A 14450-nucleotide genomic window follows, 5' to 3' on the forward strand; every position below is an offset into this window, starting at 1 on the left:
CATCCACACAGCATTTATGTATCACGTTTAGGATACATAATTGTTATCAAGCGCGGATGTAATACTTTAAGTAATAAACTACATTTCCCGGAAGGCCCCCTTCCGGAAATGCGTCCGGTCTCAAAATGAGTCCGACTTCAGCAAACCACGAAAAGTAATGTGTGCTCCGTCAACCAAGAACAACTGAAGAAAAGACAAGTTTATCAGCAACATTGGAACTAAATTCGAAAGGTAAAGTAACAGTTGTATTGTGATATTATTTACGACCAGTACTAGCCTTAATATCTGCTTTGTAACAAGCTAAGCTAACAACAGACTGTACATGTAGCGTGTAGCTCGTCAGCTGGACCCACAGCTAACGATAGCTGTTAAGGCTTAATATTGTGTTAACGTCCTACTGGGAATGAAGCAAAAGTACAAAATATACTGCTTAATTTGGTGTGACACTGTTGAGTAAAATACATTAATTAATTTAATATTTATCATTTAACAACTAGCTAAGTGGGCCTAAGTGTATGTTAAAATTAAATTAAAGTTATCCTCTCTTTGTTATTTGTTGAGCAGCATGACAGAGGCTTTAATCAGGCGGATAAAGGAGCTGGAGGCCGACCTGGACAAGCTCAAGTCCCAGCTGAAGGAGAGGAGTGAAGCTGGAGACGACACAGAGCTGATGTCCAATCCGTCCCCTAGTGAAAACACAGACTGTACATCTAATATTAACACCAGCAGCAGAAAAAAGGGTAAGAAAGCAAGCAAGGAGCGTCCTTTTGACTTCTCTGCCAACCCTCGGCGCCACGTGGCTCTGCGGCTGGCTTACCTGGGATGGTCCTACCAGGGGTTTGCGGTTCAGGAGAACACGGACAACACGGTGGAGGCCAGACTCTTTGAGGCGTTGCTAAAGACACGGTTGGTTCAGGACCGACAGACCTCCAACTACCACCGGTGTGGTCGCACCGATAAAGGAGTCAGTGCTTTTTCACAAGTGAGTTTAAGTAATGAGGAACGGTACCGTTAGGCAGCAACATAAACAAAAACAACATGATGGTCTGCATACACTAACACTGTCTTTTCTCCACAGGTCGTAACCATTGATTTGCGCTCCACACAGTTTTGTGGAGGACTGGGCGTCGCAGTCCCTGAACATGTTGTTGTTAGTGCCAAGACCAAAGCTACTGGCTCTGAGCTTCCATATGTGAAGATGCTGAACAGAGTCCTGCCCCAGGACATTAGGATCTTGGACTGGGCACCAGTAGCAGAGGGCTTCAGCGCACGCTTCGACTGTCAGTCACGCACGTACCGGTACTACTTCCCCCGCGGATCGTTGGATGTCACGTCGATGGCAGATGCTGCAAAAAGGTGGGTGGAGACACCAAGCGTTGAGCCCTGATGCGTCACAACCTCGAAGTCACAGTTCTGATTTTAGGGCCTCTTAAAACCCAACAGATACGAGGGCACCTTTGACTTTCGGAACCTGTGCAAAATGGATGTGGGCAACGGAGTCCTGCAGTTTGAGAGGACCATCTTGTCGGCATCCGTCCAGCCTGTGCGGCCTCAGCTCATCCCCAGCACGGACCCGTATGACCTCTTCATATTTGAGATCAAAGGACTGGGCTTCCTTTACCACCAGGTATTTTTCTCCACAGGTTTTGCAGCTCTGCTCAGCGATAACTAATTTAAAGCCGTTCCATCTACATTGATGATCAATTACATTCACCGTCTCTTACTGCAGCGAATTTCCTGTTGTGTCATCCTGCAGGTACGATGCATGATGGCACTGCTTCTCCTGATTGGGCAGAAACTGGAAACCCCGGAGATAATTAATCAGCTCCTGGATGTTCAGAGCAACCCCAGGAAGCCCCAATACAGGTGTGAATATATATGAGTCATCAAACGGTTTCCATATCCTACACAAGTATAAAAAAATAAATCCTATGTTCAGGCTTAATCAGTGATAGTAACAAACAAACAGTGAAACTACAATTGCATATCCTGCCCTGTCTCTAGCATGGCGGTAGACTACCCGCTGGTGCTGCACGACTGCCACTTTGAAGGTTTGAGCTGGAAACAGGAGACCGAAGAGGCGACCCACGTCCTGTCTGCGCTAATACAACACTGGACCCAGAGTGCGGTCAGGACCCACATCCTCCATGGGATGATCCAGGGTCTGGAGTCCATAGGTGAGAAAGAAACCGACCCGGACATCCTCAACATGTCTGTTGAATTTCATGGGCTGGCATAATAATTTAGGAATCTAACGTCTGCCTAGAACAACATCCACAACAGACCATGTACAGTATACTTTTTTCCATTTAATGCATTAGGTAACTTTCCTGTTAACAGATTACATCCCTATGTATCCTCAAAACGTCAACTGTATATACATTTTTTCGCTTGTTTCCATCCACAGGTGGAGTGTCCTCTAACCATTGCTGGCTAGTAGAAGGCAGCAGGCAGAAAAACTACCGGCCGCTGCTGGAGCGTCCGTGCTGCGAGAGCCTGGAGTCCAGAATAAACCATTTTGTGAAGAGAGGCCGGCTGGAGCTGGAGGAAGGGGAAAATGGAGGTGAAATGGTGCACAGAGGGAAAAGGTCCAAACAGTCCCGCAACACCTCCAGTCTGCCTTTACTGTCAGAGATGCCATCGCCAAAACAAAGTACAGATCAACAAGCAGAAAAGCTTCTCACAGGAGAATGAACTTGGCAAAAATATGTTTTGTTGATGCAAAAACATTGTTTTTTTTATGGAAAAAACCCCACAGTGGATTTACCTTTTTTTTATTTCATGAAACTGTGCTTGCATTTTCATTCATGCAAATATTTGTTTTGCTGTGAAATAAACACGTTTTGAAAAAAAAAGTGTCTGTCGTTGAGTTTGGTTTTCAATGAGCGAGGCGGAACCAATGTAACAAACGTCGGAAGATGTTTGAGGTGGCACTCGTCAAGCTAGGTCATTAGCAATCCGTTGTGTAACAGTCAAGAGTTACATACAGCAATATCTAACAACACGACTGTCTCCAACCTCTGTCGTCTTAATTGCGTGTTTTAACGGGACGAAGCGGAAATGGCTGCGACCTCGTTTCATTGCACATTTACAGTGACTGATCCAAGACTTGTGCTAACGTTAGCTTGTTAGCAATCCTGGTCGTTCACTGCACCACCACTGTGGCTCTGCACCTGACTGGACTCGCGCGCTGCACATTCGGTGAATTAAAAGGAGCGTAACACGATCACGAGGCAAGTTCAAAGCATTCATACTCAAAGGAAGTCTTTGATAACTGTGACAAAAAAGTAACTTAAATGTGTTTGGAAACAACCGGTCGCTCTCTCGTTGATTCCAACGTTAAGACGCCGCAAAGCCAAAGTTCAGGGTTTATTTTGGTGTTAAGTTAAGAATAACTTCAAAGCTGTCAAACGGACCCTGGTTTACTTCTTACATGATATATAACCTGCGTGTAGCTCAACGTTTGCTCAGCAGGGGGCGTGTTTTTATACCTCATGACACGTTTTTTAATCTGGAAATATTTGGCATTTATGTGTCTCTATTTTAGGAATTTGTGAGTCAAATATTGCAACAATTCCCTGTATATTGACACTATTGTGTGTGGGTATAAACATGATTTGCTGTATTTTTTTATAGCCTATTTGGCATTTTTTATTTACTTTAATGTATTTCCACTTGAAGGAAAAAAGTTCCCTGATATTTTATTTTTTGTTTATTTAAAAAACAAATCCAGCTTTAGCCATTCGAGTTGTTTCTATGCCAGCATTATTCTTTTTTGTAATTAATTTCTCTTCCGTCTCCATAAACAGTTGCAGTAACAGTACTACTACTGCTGCACTGCTTGAATACATCTCTCCGTGTCTTTGCCTCAAGATGTTCCTGGTGGGGCTGACGGGAGGCATCGCCTCGGGGAAAAGCTCCGTGTCTTCAATGCTGCGGGAGCTCGGGTGCCCCATTATTGATGCAGATGTTGTGGCCAGGAAAGGTAGTCGAACATCCCCCCCCCCCCCTCCCTCCTCATCCGGCTTGAACCCTCAAATACACACAGATGTGGGATTTGGGATTCGCCCCTATGGCTCACATCACTGACTTTAACAATGTTTGTTATTATACTGAAGGCCTGTAGGAGGTTCATTAAGACGAATGCATGAATCACGACGGCCGTCTCTGACTGCAGGGACGATGATGGAAGATAAAAAGGTCACAGATCTAAGTGAAGAGTGTACAGTTTATGTCGGAGATAACATCTTACACTCACTGGTTTAGTCTATCAATCTTTGTGCGACAATAAAATCATTTACAATTTTTATTTGACACATTTCTTTGTTAATTATTCTCGCCCTTTCTCGATAACAGTTGTGGAGCCGCACACTCCTGCCTATTCCCGCATCGTCTACCACTTTGGGCCCGAGATCCTGCTCGAGAACGGAGAGATCGACAGGCAGAAGCTGGGTCAGCTCATCTTCGCCGACGAGGAAAAGAGGAAGCTGCTGAACTCCATCACCCACCCGGAGATCCACAAAGCGATGCTCAAAGAGATCCTGCTTTACTTTCTCAGAGGTGAGGGAGGATCCTAGTTTGGCTCAGTTATCTGGGGACCATGAACAAGGAGGATATATCTTGAGATATCTCAAGTGCCTGAAATGTGTTGACACTAATTGATTCTTCGTCCGTCTCTCCAGGGTACCGCTATGTGGTGCTGGATGTGCCCCTTCTCTTTGAAACCAGACGTCTCACTCAGTTTCTAAACCACACTGTAGTAGTTTACTGGTAAGACCACTGCTCACTGCCCAACTTTTTTTGACTGTTTGTACACAGAGTTCACATTTTAAATCATTATATTTTGAGCTTTGTTTTGTGACAGAAACTGGCCATTAAGCCCAGTTTGTGTGAGTTATTGGTTACCTCTCTCCAGCCCTCTGTGTGCCTTGTTAGCATGACTCAGCGCCTCTGGATGATATTTTTTTTTTAACAAGGCACCATAAATAACCTCCATTGTCTGTTCCTTTTCAGTGACCCTGCCACTCAGCTCTCGCGCCTGATGCAGAGGGACGGCCTGACCCAGGAGCAGGCCGAGCAGCGCGTGGCCGCGCAGATGCCGCTTAACGAAAAGCGCGGCTTGGCCAATCACGTCGTCGAGAACTCGGGCGGCCGAGAGGACACCCACCGTCAGGTGCTGCGGTTGCACACGAAGCTGGAGGACTCCATGGACTTCCTCTTGGTGAGGGTCATTGCTATCGCCGGCACCGCCAGTCTGGGTGGGATGCTGCTGTATGCCGCCAAGATCCTTCTGTCCTAACAGCGGAGCGATGAGGGGAGGAGAGAGTTTGGTCCAGGATCCGGTGAGAGAGAGAGAGAGAGAGAGAGAGAGAGGAGTGTGGGTGAATAGAAGCAGACGAAGTCACGTCGGGAGGTCCCCCGTGCAATTTACTGTGAGATTAGTTTCACAGCATCCACCACTACAGTTCAGTGGTGGGACATGCTCTGTTTGCAGTCAACACTGGCTTACATTATTGACACCAAATGCACTGACAAATGTGGTGTGAAGGGTCTGAACGTGCAATTTCACATTAAGAGTCTCGATGCAGATACAGGGATCACAGTTCGGGGCTTAAAAAAAACGGTCTACGCTTTTTATTATGGGGCAGCAGTCGACACAAAAAAAAGTCAAAACTGATAATTGAAGATTTTTTTGTTGCACCTTTTATACCCTGTGAAGATCTCCAAATGAAACATTTTGGGTGATAGCATAGCGTGTGAATAGAAACACGGGCCGTAGAGAGGAAACTGATTTACATTCTTAACTGTAGATGTGCAGAAGTCACTGTGGTTTCTGTACTTTTTTAAAAATTTGTTTGCAATTTTCCACCTCGGTTGTAAGTACAAAAAGCCAGCGCTGTCTCCGGTGATGAATACGTTTTAAATTGGTTGCAATACTAATCGTAGAAAAACATAATGAAATGCCCAATATGAACGATCCGATGCCTACAGAAGATGTTATGATTGAATGTTAATGACCTGTATAATGAAGATATGTGACATAATGTATTTGACAACCCATTTTTAATAGGAACAGAATGAATTTACATGAACTAACAGACGTAATATATATATATCACTGTATTTTCTTACACTTGAAGCTGCCCTCTGTAAATACTAAGCCTGTGATTTTGTTTTTCTGGCACACTCACTTGTAACTAAAACACAACATTTGAAGCATTAGCTGCTTAAGTGAAATATAAATGATCCAATAATACTGTTTTAAAGTAACAACGGTGTCCGTTTTATCAATTTTTTAAATCGTATTCTTCGTGCTGGATGTCTTTAGTTCTGAACATTATATATTATATTTACTGTGCAGAATGCAGGTTAACTCTAGAAGGCTGTTTTCAAATGTATCTGCTGAAGTTTCTCTGTGGTCACTTTAAATCTGAATGCAACACGTATTTGAACAAGCAGGTCTTTGTGACATTACAACTAATTTGGAATTTCACATACGTTTAGATTTGACTTCACAGTGAAGGAGAAGTGTAGTAGTTAAACTTATTCTTTACGTTTCCTTATTATATTCGTAGATTCTGGATTCATTTAAATGTTTCCTACGGTACTTTTTTTGACAAAAAAACAAATCAAACTCAAATAATTTCTAAAGCAAAAAGGTTTTTTTATATGTTTTTAAAACTTGTCCGTCAGGGATCTTTAAACAACTTTGGTCTGCTGTAATCAAGTTTATTATATTATAAACGTATATGAATATTTGGCTTTATAGTAGTTTGTAATGCAGGCTTAACATTTTAAATCTTAAACCCAATCCAGGGTAACCCGATGACATCACTATGACATCATCGTCATTTTGTCAGACTTCGTCAGAGACACATTTTAATATCAAAATAGTTGCTGGTAAATTTCCAGTTGATCAACTAATCGATTCATCGACATATTGTTGCAGCTCTAGCTTTACAGATAATGTCAAAAAATAATTTCAGCAATATTGAAATGCATCAACCAACCAAATATTCAGTGCCAACGACATTAACGTAATTAGGACCTACAGGTTGGTGTGTTAGTGCCAGTTCTCCAGGAGAAGGAAATCATGAACTTGTGTCAACGGTCCGTTGTGATGTCCTTGCTCTCGTCCACAGTAGAACTTCGGCATAAAATTCATGCCCACAGGCGGGCGTGGTGACATCATCTTGGCACTGAGGTCCCACGAGCCTGCATGGCTCGCTTGGCTCCGTCTGAAGCCCCTACTGGTCTGCTGTTTGTTTTTATCAAGCCACAGCAGAATTAATGCAAAGTGACTCGGGCTGCAGTGGGCGGTGGGCGGGCGGGCGGACGGGGGGGCAATGAACCAAAGCTGCATGGCTACATGTACATATTTAATATACAGCATCACAGACACAGTGTAGTCTTTTGCACATGTGCGAACAGTACATACTGTTACTATTACTAATTACAAATTAAATACTGATATCATGTTAATAATACACATATTAAATTTGCTATAAATAATCCAGCACCATTTCAATAATTACAGGCACGGTTTGAGATTCTCTCCACCTCCCTATAGTCGTATTTTGAGCGTAATTAATTTGCCCAAAAAAAAAGGCAAAGCGCACAACAAACATTTCTAATTTTCTACAGCTACTGCGATAAAACCGTTGCTGTGAATTCCTTTGGCCCTGATGATTGCGTGGTAAAAATCTGACATTGTGACAGCCTTAACTTTAAAGGGCAACGTGCATTATAGCAGCCAGCTGTTCGGCAGAGATTTCCAAGTGTGCCTTTTCTCAGTCTCATTCTCAAGACGCCGACAGAGGCCAGATGCAGTGCGGGGAAGGAAGACTATATCTGTACCAGCAAGTGTGAATGCTCCAGGCACAGACGGGTGGTGAAGTCTCAGTCTGAATATAAATTGGGTGTAATTCTGAAGGTGTCAGGCTAAAAGGTGAAAGTCTGAAGTTGCCTTATTACACTTTGTGCAAGTGCATGGATACGCCGCTTTATTGTGTGTGGTGGGTCCTCTACGGGGGCAGAGCAAATAATTCCCTGGTGGCGGGGGGGGGGGGGGGGGGGTAAAGACTTCTATAATCTCACCATCGTGTTCAGAGAGTTTGCCTACAGCACCACAGTGTGTCCACATTTTTGGAATCTCATTCATATCTGAGTGTTTGTTTGGTTTTTTTTGTCAGGGAAAGGAAAGCAAGCTTGGGAAAAGGCAAACAAAATAAAAAAAAGCTTTGCACCAAACTCAACTCTTGATAATTGACAGTCTAACAATGTTTCAATAACTATTTCATTAGTTTGTTGTTTAGAGCCTGAATTGTTCACTCAAGGGGCTAATTTAGTTTTGTTTTCATTACCACAACGAAAGGACGTGTCGTCCTAGAGGGGAACAGACTTTCAGTATTCTTCAGTGGTTGCTAATTCAGATGTGCCCTTTTAGTGAATTATTTATTAATAAAAGACAGACACATTTCAATATTTAGGAGGGATAGTGGTTATGTAAGAGCAATACATGTTAAAGCCCATACACATCACTTTTCATTTATTTGGTTAGTCAGACGACCTCTTCTCAGGACTGTTTCCTAGCAGCTGTTAGGACGGGACAACTTACACCTTTATGATTCTTATTGGTCCGTTAACTTTGCTCCAGGAGTGGGTGTAAACTGTTTAAGAGCTACAAACCAAAAACACACTAAATGATTTCTTAACCTCACTAAGTCAGTCTCCGGCAGTACATTTACATTTTCTGTGGGCCCTTTTCACGGAAGACAACTTGACATGTCGCAGTAGGAAAAGCACAGGTTTAAATGATATAGTTAATGATGGCTGGATTCCATTTAGCTGCTTCACTTTCAGACTCCTGGTGGAGGAAATTCTCAGATAATAAACTTCAATAAAAGGATTCAGGAATCAAGAATAATTGGAATGTCCTTCCAACCTCTCCGGGTAACGAGTTTCACTATTACACAAGGTTTAACCATGACGAGTTCAAAGTCCAAAAGAAAATGACGAAAAACCTGAAACGGAGCAGAACATAGTTGTCGTACCCGGGTCAGAGCCGGCCGAAGCTACGCTGTGATTTGGCAGTCTGTGTTCGAGGGCGGGTCTTAGCAAAGGGTCAATTCATGATGACTTTTCTCCGTTTGGGAATTCTTCATTCACCGTGGAGACTCTCCAAGTTCTCTTCACAAATGTACATGGCGTGAGTAATTGACATACAAATGGTCATTTTTGGGGTGAAGTATTTCCTTTTTAATTAGATTGTAATGCTGTATGCTGAGGATGGACTCGTCCTTTGAATCTATTCAATATTTAACACGAGACTTTGTGAGTTGTTGGCTGATCAGGACCACTTCTATAAGAATTTTTTTTCAAATGCTTCGATTTCAGTTTTTATCATTTTGATAAAGCCCAAATTAACAAGAAGAGCAATGATGAAAAACCCACAAGGCCACTGGTGCTGTGCCCGCTCTCGCTTAGCACAACAGGTCACGAATGCAGCTCGACACCAACGGGTAGAATGAACTGGCCCGAGCAACTGTAACGACTTCAGTGTTCTTGAACTCTGACATCTTGTGTCATGCTGAGGAAGAGGCGCACACGCAGCGCCTCCGTAGCCTGTTGTCAGGCTGCATCCACGAGACTGCGGTGAGGTGAAGAGACAGGCAACACGCCAGCGGAGCGTCCCCAGCCGCATGACTCAGCCTGTCCCTACGTGTTAGCCCCGGCTCAGTTAGGGCCGTGAGGGAACAAGGCCGTTGGTATTGAGTCACTGACACACTGGACAGTCCCCGGATCAAGCATGATGATGCTCGGAGAAAGTGGAGGATGTATGTTGCCATGCTCTCCCTAGGAGTGCTAGTGCAGGGGGTAATGTGCATACACACTGATCTACTGTAATGAAAGGTGAGGATTTTGCGCTTGCATGTCTGTCTCGCAAGTTACATCAGTTCACAATATTTTGACCACAAATTAAAGGTGCCCTGTGGAATAATTTGTGAACAAACAAAAGTCATTTACTCACCAAAATCCATCGTGGGTGTACTTGAGCTCGAAAAAATGTGATGAATGAATTTTCTTCTTCATAAAATATTTACAAAGCTGTTTTTCTTGGAGGGGGGGGGGTTAAGTATTTTATTCCTGCATTGTTTCTGTCCATATTTGAGCCGACAGCATAGACTGTAAGGAGTGGACGTAGTCACCTTGACGTCACCCATTAGTTTTGCACTGCCGTATTTGGTCGTCACCATCTTGGCTTTTTGCAACCAGAACTGACACGAGAGGATGGAGCTCATTTTTAGCCAAGCAAATGAACTTTCATGAGCTGAATACACACTGTGAAAGGGTTCAAGTTGAAAGGCAACACCCAGACCGGACAATGCCTTAGTAGTGTCAATCACAAGGTTTCATCTATTTTATTCTAAATGGGAATATCATTTACTTAATGAACAACATGTTGTATTGAAGAATACTTGAAACTGTACCGATTTAATTGCTAAAATATCTCTAAAGCAGTTTTTGTCATATGAACACCAGATCTTATGTTGGCACAATCTTAATAACTACCATGAGCAACATGCAAACTCGGTTGTTGTACTGCATCCAGTAGTATAAGGAACAGTGAGTCAAAAGGATACACAAGCTGGTCTAGTGGGGTTAGGATACATCATTTCTTGAGCATTATGACTTATTGGCAGTAAAAAAAAAACACTTCACCAAGAGAGCTTATCACGAATGCATATATCTCCGCTCACCACTCATCCATAAAGGTGAGACAGCTGACGAGAGAGCAGCAGAAACTGATGAGAGCATTGTGCTTTTCACAATACAAGCAAGATTTAAGGTCTCACAAAGATCGCTCCCTGCCACCTCCTTGTAATCATGATTTTGAGAGCATACCCGGTTTCCATGCTAACAGAGCCCTCCTGATGCAAGCATGACAGGATTGTAGACGTGGTGTTGTATTAAAAGGAACATTGAATCCGTTAACCTACTTTGTTCAATGATGCATAAACATGCCACCGTCTGCCATGCAAGTCCACATTTGAAAATAATTTCTCTGACATCTTTGTTGATTATAGTCAGTGAAAGTTTTCAGAGAGGTTCTCGAATAGTGTGTTCAGATTGTAGCCTCAAGGAGGAGTTCAGCAAGTACAAATAACACTGTTTATTTTTAGTGAGCAGCTCGCAGTAGTTATTGACAGTCACAGTGTTTAATAGACACTGAACCTGAGACCATGGCTCTAGCGATGGCACTATTAGTCTACCAATCGGCCTGTTGTGCACAAGTTTGGTCCAGATTGAAACATCTCAACAACTTGATGGATTGCCATGGAATTTGGTACAGACATTCCTGTTCCCATCGGGATGAGCCTTGTGAATTTGGTGATCCCCTGACTTTTCCTTTAGCACCATCAGCAGGTTCATTTTGGGGGCTTTTAGTGAAATTTAGTGAAAAACTGTTGTATATGTTACCATGACGTTTTGTACGGGCATTCATTGTTCCCAGAGGATTAATCCTAATGGCTTTTGTGATCAAATGACTTTTCCTCTAGCATCACCAGCAGGTCAAACATTTCACTTATCAAGTGAAATATCTCAACGCAGAAGAAAAAGTTTGTGATAACTTTTGCGATCAACTGACTTTTCCTCTAATGCCATCATGATGTGGTACATTTGTGGTATTATGAAATTTGGTATGCATATTCATGTCCTCCTGACGCTGAATTGTAAGAACTTCTTTTAGCGCCATCATCAGGTCACAACTCACGTACTTACTTGTGTACGTAACAGTGAACCACTCCATATCACCTGCAATCGAGACAGAAGACCATGACATTTAGGAACAACACTGATCCTGTAAAGTCGGGTAGGTCTTAATTTACTGTTAAAGCAAAAGCAGCATGTGTATAAACACCTTCAGTAGTTTGCGTAGCATAGAAGTGCTCACTGCATTAAAGTCTTCGGAGCAGAGCCGTATCGACAAGGTGGGACTTAGCGAACGGTCAGCTACGTAACCTAAACTAAGATGGTGAACATGGTAAACATTATACCTGCTTAACATCAGCATGTTAGCATTGTCATTGTGAGCACAGCTGAGCTCTGAGTGCAGCCTCACAGAGATACTCCAATGGCTGCAGACTCTTAGTAACGCTTTCTTTTGGCTTCTCCGGCGTGTGTGCATGCCGTCTGAGCCATGCCAAAACGTATGTGTGACTAGTTGTGCTGCCAAGTGGAGATTTTTCTTGTGTTCAAATCTAAGAAAACACCTGAGGTGCCCCGTGCACACAAGTAAAATCATTTGTGCGTGTAAGTGTGTGCAGGCTGAACGGCTGTTGGGAGGAAGTCTAGTAGATGAGCAAGAAGGGCTATTTAGTCTTACAATTAAAGCATCTGTCTCTACTTTGGATCTCCCCTGGTGAGGTAAGTGGGGAAGCTAAAGATAACAGCACCAAGGGCTCATTAACGTCACTTCAGACATTTCAGACGAGGCACTCTCTCCAAGCCAAGCCTTCTCCTGTCTCATTGAGACTAAAGACACATGCAGAGACACACGCGCACGCTGACCTGCACACTGGCCAAAACATTCACACACAGTGACCCACAAACACACGCACGCTCTGCAGTAGCCTGATAAGCCTCCCGCCTCACCAATTGGCCCCTGCAAATGTCAAACTGAAGCCATCTCAGTTTACCGATTGGGAGTGGGAGGGAGTGAATGAATTGAACATTTCCTTCAGTTTCGTTTGCCTTCGCTGGAGATTACCTAAATTAAAACAAGTTTGCCGGAGAGACATAATCTTTCAAAATCCTTCTACTTATACATGATGAAAAGAGGTACAGTAGAAAATCTCCACAGCCGAGTCCAAGAGATGAAGCTTACATCAACAAAAAGCAGCTTACAGCGCATCCCAGAGGAATACTTACCTTCAAACCCTGGACCTGACTAAAGTCAGGGAGGACATGATATAAAATGTGAGTCAATGGTTCAAGCGTCGCATACAGTCCAGATGCTGTTTCATCACGTATTAAAAAAAACAGCCCCAGAGTGTCCTGTTGGGTAGGTTGTTCAGCTGAAGTCACCATCAAAACCAAACACCCCCGAGGAGGGGTTTCTGTCGCTGCACAAGCACAATAGCTTGAGTAAGGATCCCCCAGTTTTGCGGGATGAGGCAAAGACGGTGCCTGCCAAGAGAATTTCTCTTCGTTTTACGCAAAGGCTTCCATAGATGGTTTTAGGCTTACCCCTGTTTCCTGTGTGACCTCAATAAATGGCTCCAAAAAGGATGGGTGGATGGCCAAATATGGGGTTCAGTTTTATCTATGCAACATGATGCAATAATTACTATTATTTGCTAACATGAGGGCACATATAAAGTCATTTTGTGTACTGGGAAAGTGAAAGGGAAAAACATTTGGAATTCAGGTGCATTTTCATTTGACTCTCCTCACTCATATATTTTAAAATAATAAATACTGTTGAACTTCTGGTCTCTTAAGCGTTTTTATGTAAGAATGTTTTTGGTGCATTCGTTTCAGGAAAAGTACAGATGTTGCAGACTCTCGGGCAATGTTCGGTTCCAATGGTTTCAGCAGTGAAAGCTGTTTCTCGCAGTCCGGGGGCCGTTTGTCTTTGACATTGTGACATGAAGTCTCTAATTTGAAGATGTGCTCATACACCCTGCAAGGAGAAAGCAGCCTGTGCTAGTGCTCAGCTGCCCCCTGGCTCGGGTGACCTCTGCTTAGGCACAGACCCTCAGTCTTAATTGTGTCTGGAGGAATTCTGCTGTCTCAAGACAAGCTTAAATTTAGACCGGAGGACTTCCTGGCCTTCACTGCGTAGAGCAGCTAAACAGAAAACAGGATGCTCTTGCACTGCTCAGCGTGGCAATCTTGTCTCTTCATTTTAATCAACTCTACACCAATTTACAGCTCGCAACAAAATGTTGAATTTAATTGAGCTCGAGAGGTAACACTGGACTGGCATTCAGCTTTATTTGCTTCTGTGAACGAGTAAATGTGTATTTTAACATTGTTTCCATGTTTACATTTTATGACACCCTCAAAACTTTAGTTCCTGAACTCTTAACTTGACTCAAATTAAATAAGAGACAGTGTTGGACTCTACATGGCCCATGTCAAAGGCAAACTATGTCCAAAGAATTTCATAATATCAAAGTGAGCTTTTAAGAAAACAGAGAAATATATTGGTTTTCACAGTTTAGCCCTGGGAGCTATTTTCCTGTCTCTGACACTTATGTCGCAGTCCCAACACAACCTAATTTGCCCTCGATTACTTGCCGCCACTGATCTGAGCTTTGTCGTGATATGTTATAACACCCGTCTCCTGACTTTTTGACAATAAATCTCAGCGTCTTTACACACATAAGAGGAAACACACATCTCTCCTTTGATTGTGAAACACAAGCATCTCCCGCTCCTCA

General features: G+C 43.2%; 2 protein-coding genes across 2 annotated transcripts; both read left to right on the plus strand.

Moving 5' to 3' along the window:
* The first annotated feature begins 123 nt into the window (after positions 1–123).
* Positions 124–2939, plus strand: pus3 (pseudouridylate synthase 3). Its single transcript, XM_079182435.1, has 7 exons — positions 124–231; positions 565–982; positions 1079–1356; positions 1444–1627; positions 1757–1866; positions 2005–2177; positions 2408–2939. The coding sequence occupies exons 2-7, from the start codon at positions 566–568 to the stop codon at positions 2692–2694; spliced, it is 1449 nt and encodes a 482-aa protein (XP_079038561.1). The 5' UTR covers positions 124–231; position 565; the 3' UTR covers positions 2695–2939.
* Positions 2940–3814: 875 nt separating this feature from the next.
* On the plus strand, positions 3815–6246 carry dcakd (dephospho-CoA kinase domain containing). The gene is made up of 4 exons (XM_079182766.1): positions 3815–3985; positions 4357–4560; positions 4683–4770; positions 5014–6246. Exons 1-4 carry the CDS (start codon positions 3874–3876, stop codon positions 5297–5299), a joined length of 690 nt encoding a protein of 229 aa, XP_079038892.1. The 5' UTR covers positions 3815–3873; the 3' UTR covers positions 5300–6246.
* Positions 6247–14450: the final 8204 nt, after the last annotated feature.

The sequence above is a fragment of the Pholis gunnellus genome, assembly GCF_910591455.1.
Source record: "Pholis gunnellus genome assembly, chromosome: 21".
Lineage (NCBI taxonomy): Eukaryota > Metazoa > Chordata > Actinopteri > Perciformes > Pholidae > Pholis > Pholis gunnellus.

Bases quoted from the DNA above. Each gene is read 5' to 3' on its own strand.
- pus3 (XM_079182435.1), top strand. From the start codon at position 566: ATGACAGAGGCTTTAATCAGGCGGATAAAGGAGCTGGAGGCCGACCTG. The intron at 1,867-2,004 runs GTGTGAATATAT...CCCTGTCTCTAG, and splicing joins CCCAGGAAGCCCCAATACAG to CATGGCGGTAGACTACCCGC. The intron at 2,178-2,407 runs GTGAGAAAGAAA...TTCCATCCACAG, and splicing joins CCAGGGTCTGGAGTCCATAG to GTGGAGTGTCCTCTAACCAT.
- dcakd (XM_079182766.1), top strand. From the start codon at position 3,874: ATGTTCCTGGTGGGGCTGACGGGAGGCATCGCCTCGGGGAAAAGCTCC. The intron at 3,986-4,356 runs GTAGTCGAACAT...TCTCGATAACAG, and splicing joins AGATGTTGTGGCCAGGAAAG to TTGTGGAGCCGCACACTCCT. The intron at 4,561-4,682 runs GTGAGGGAGGAT...CCGTCTCTCCAG, and splicing joins CCTGCTTTACTTTCTCAGAG to GGTACCGCTATGTGGTGCTG.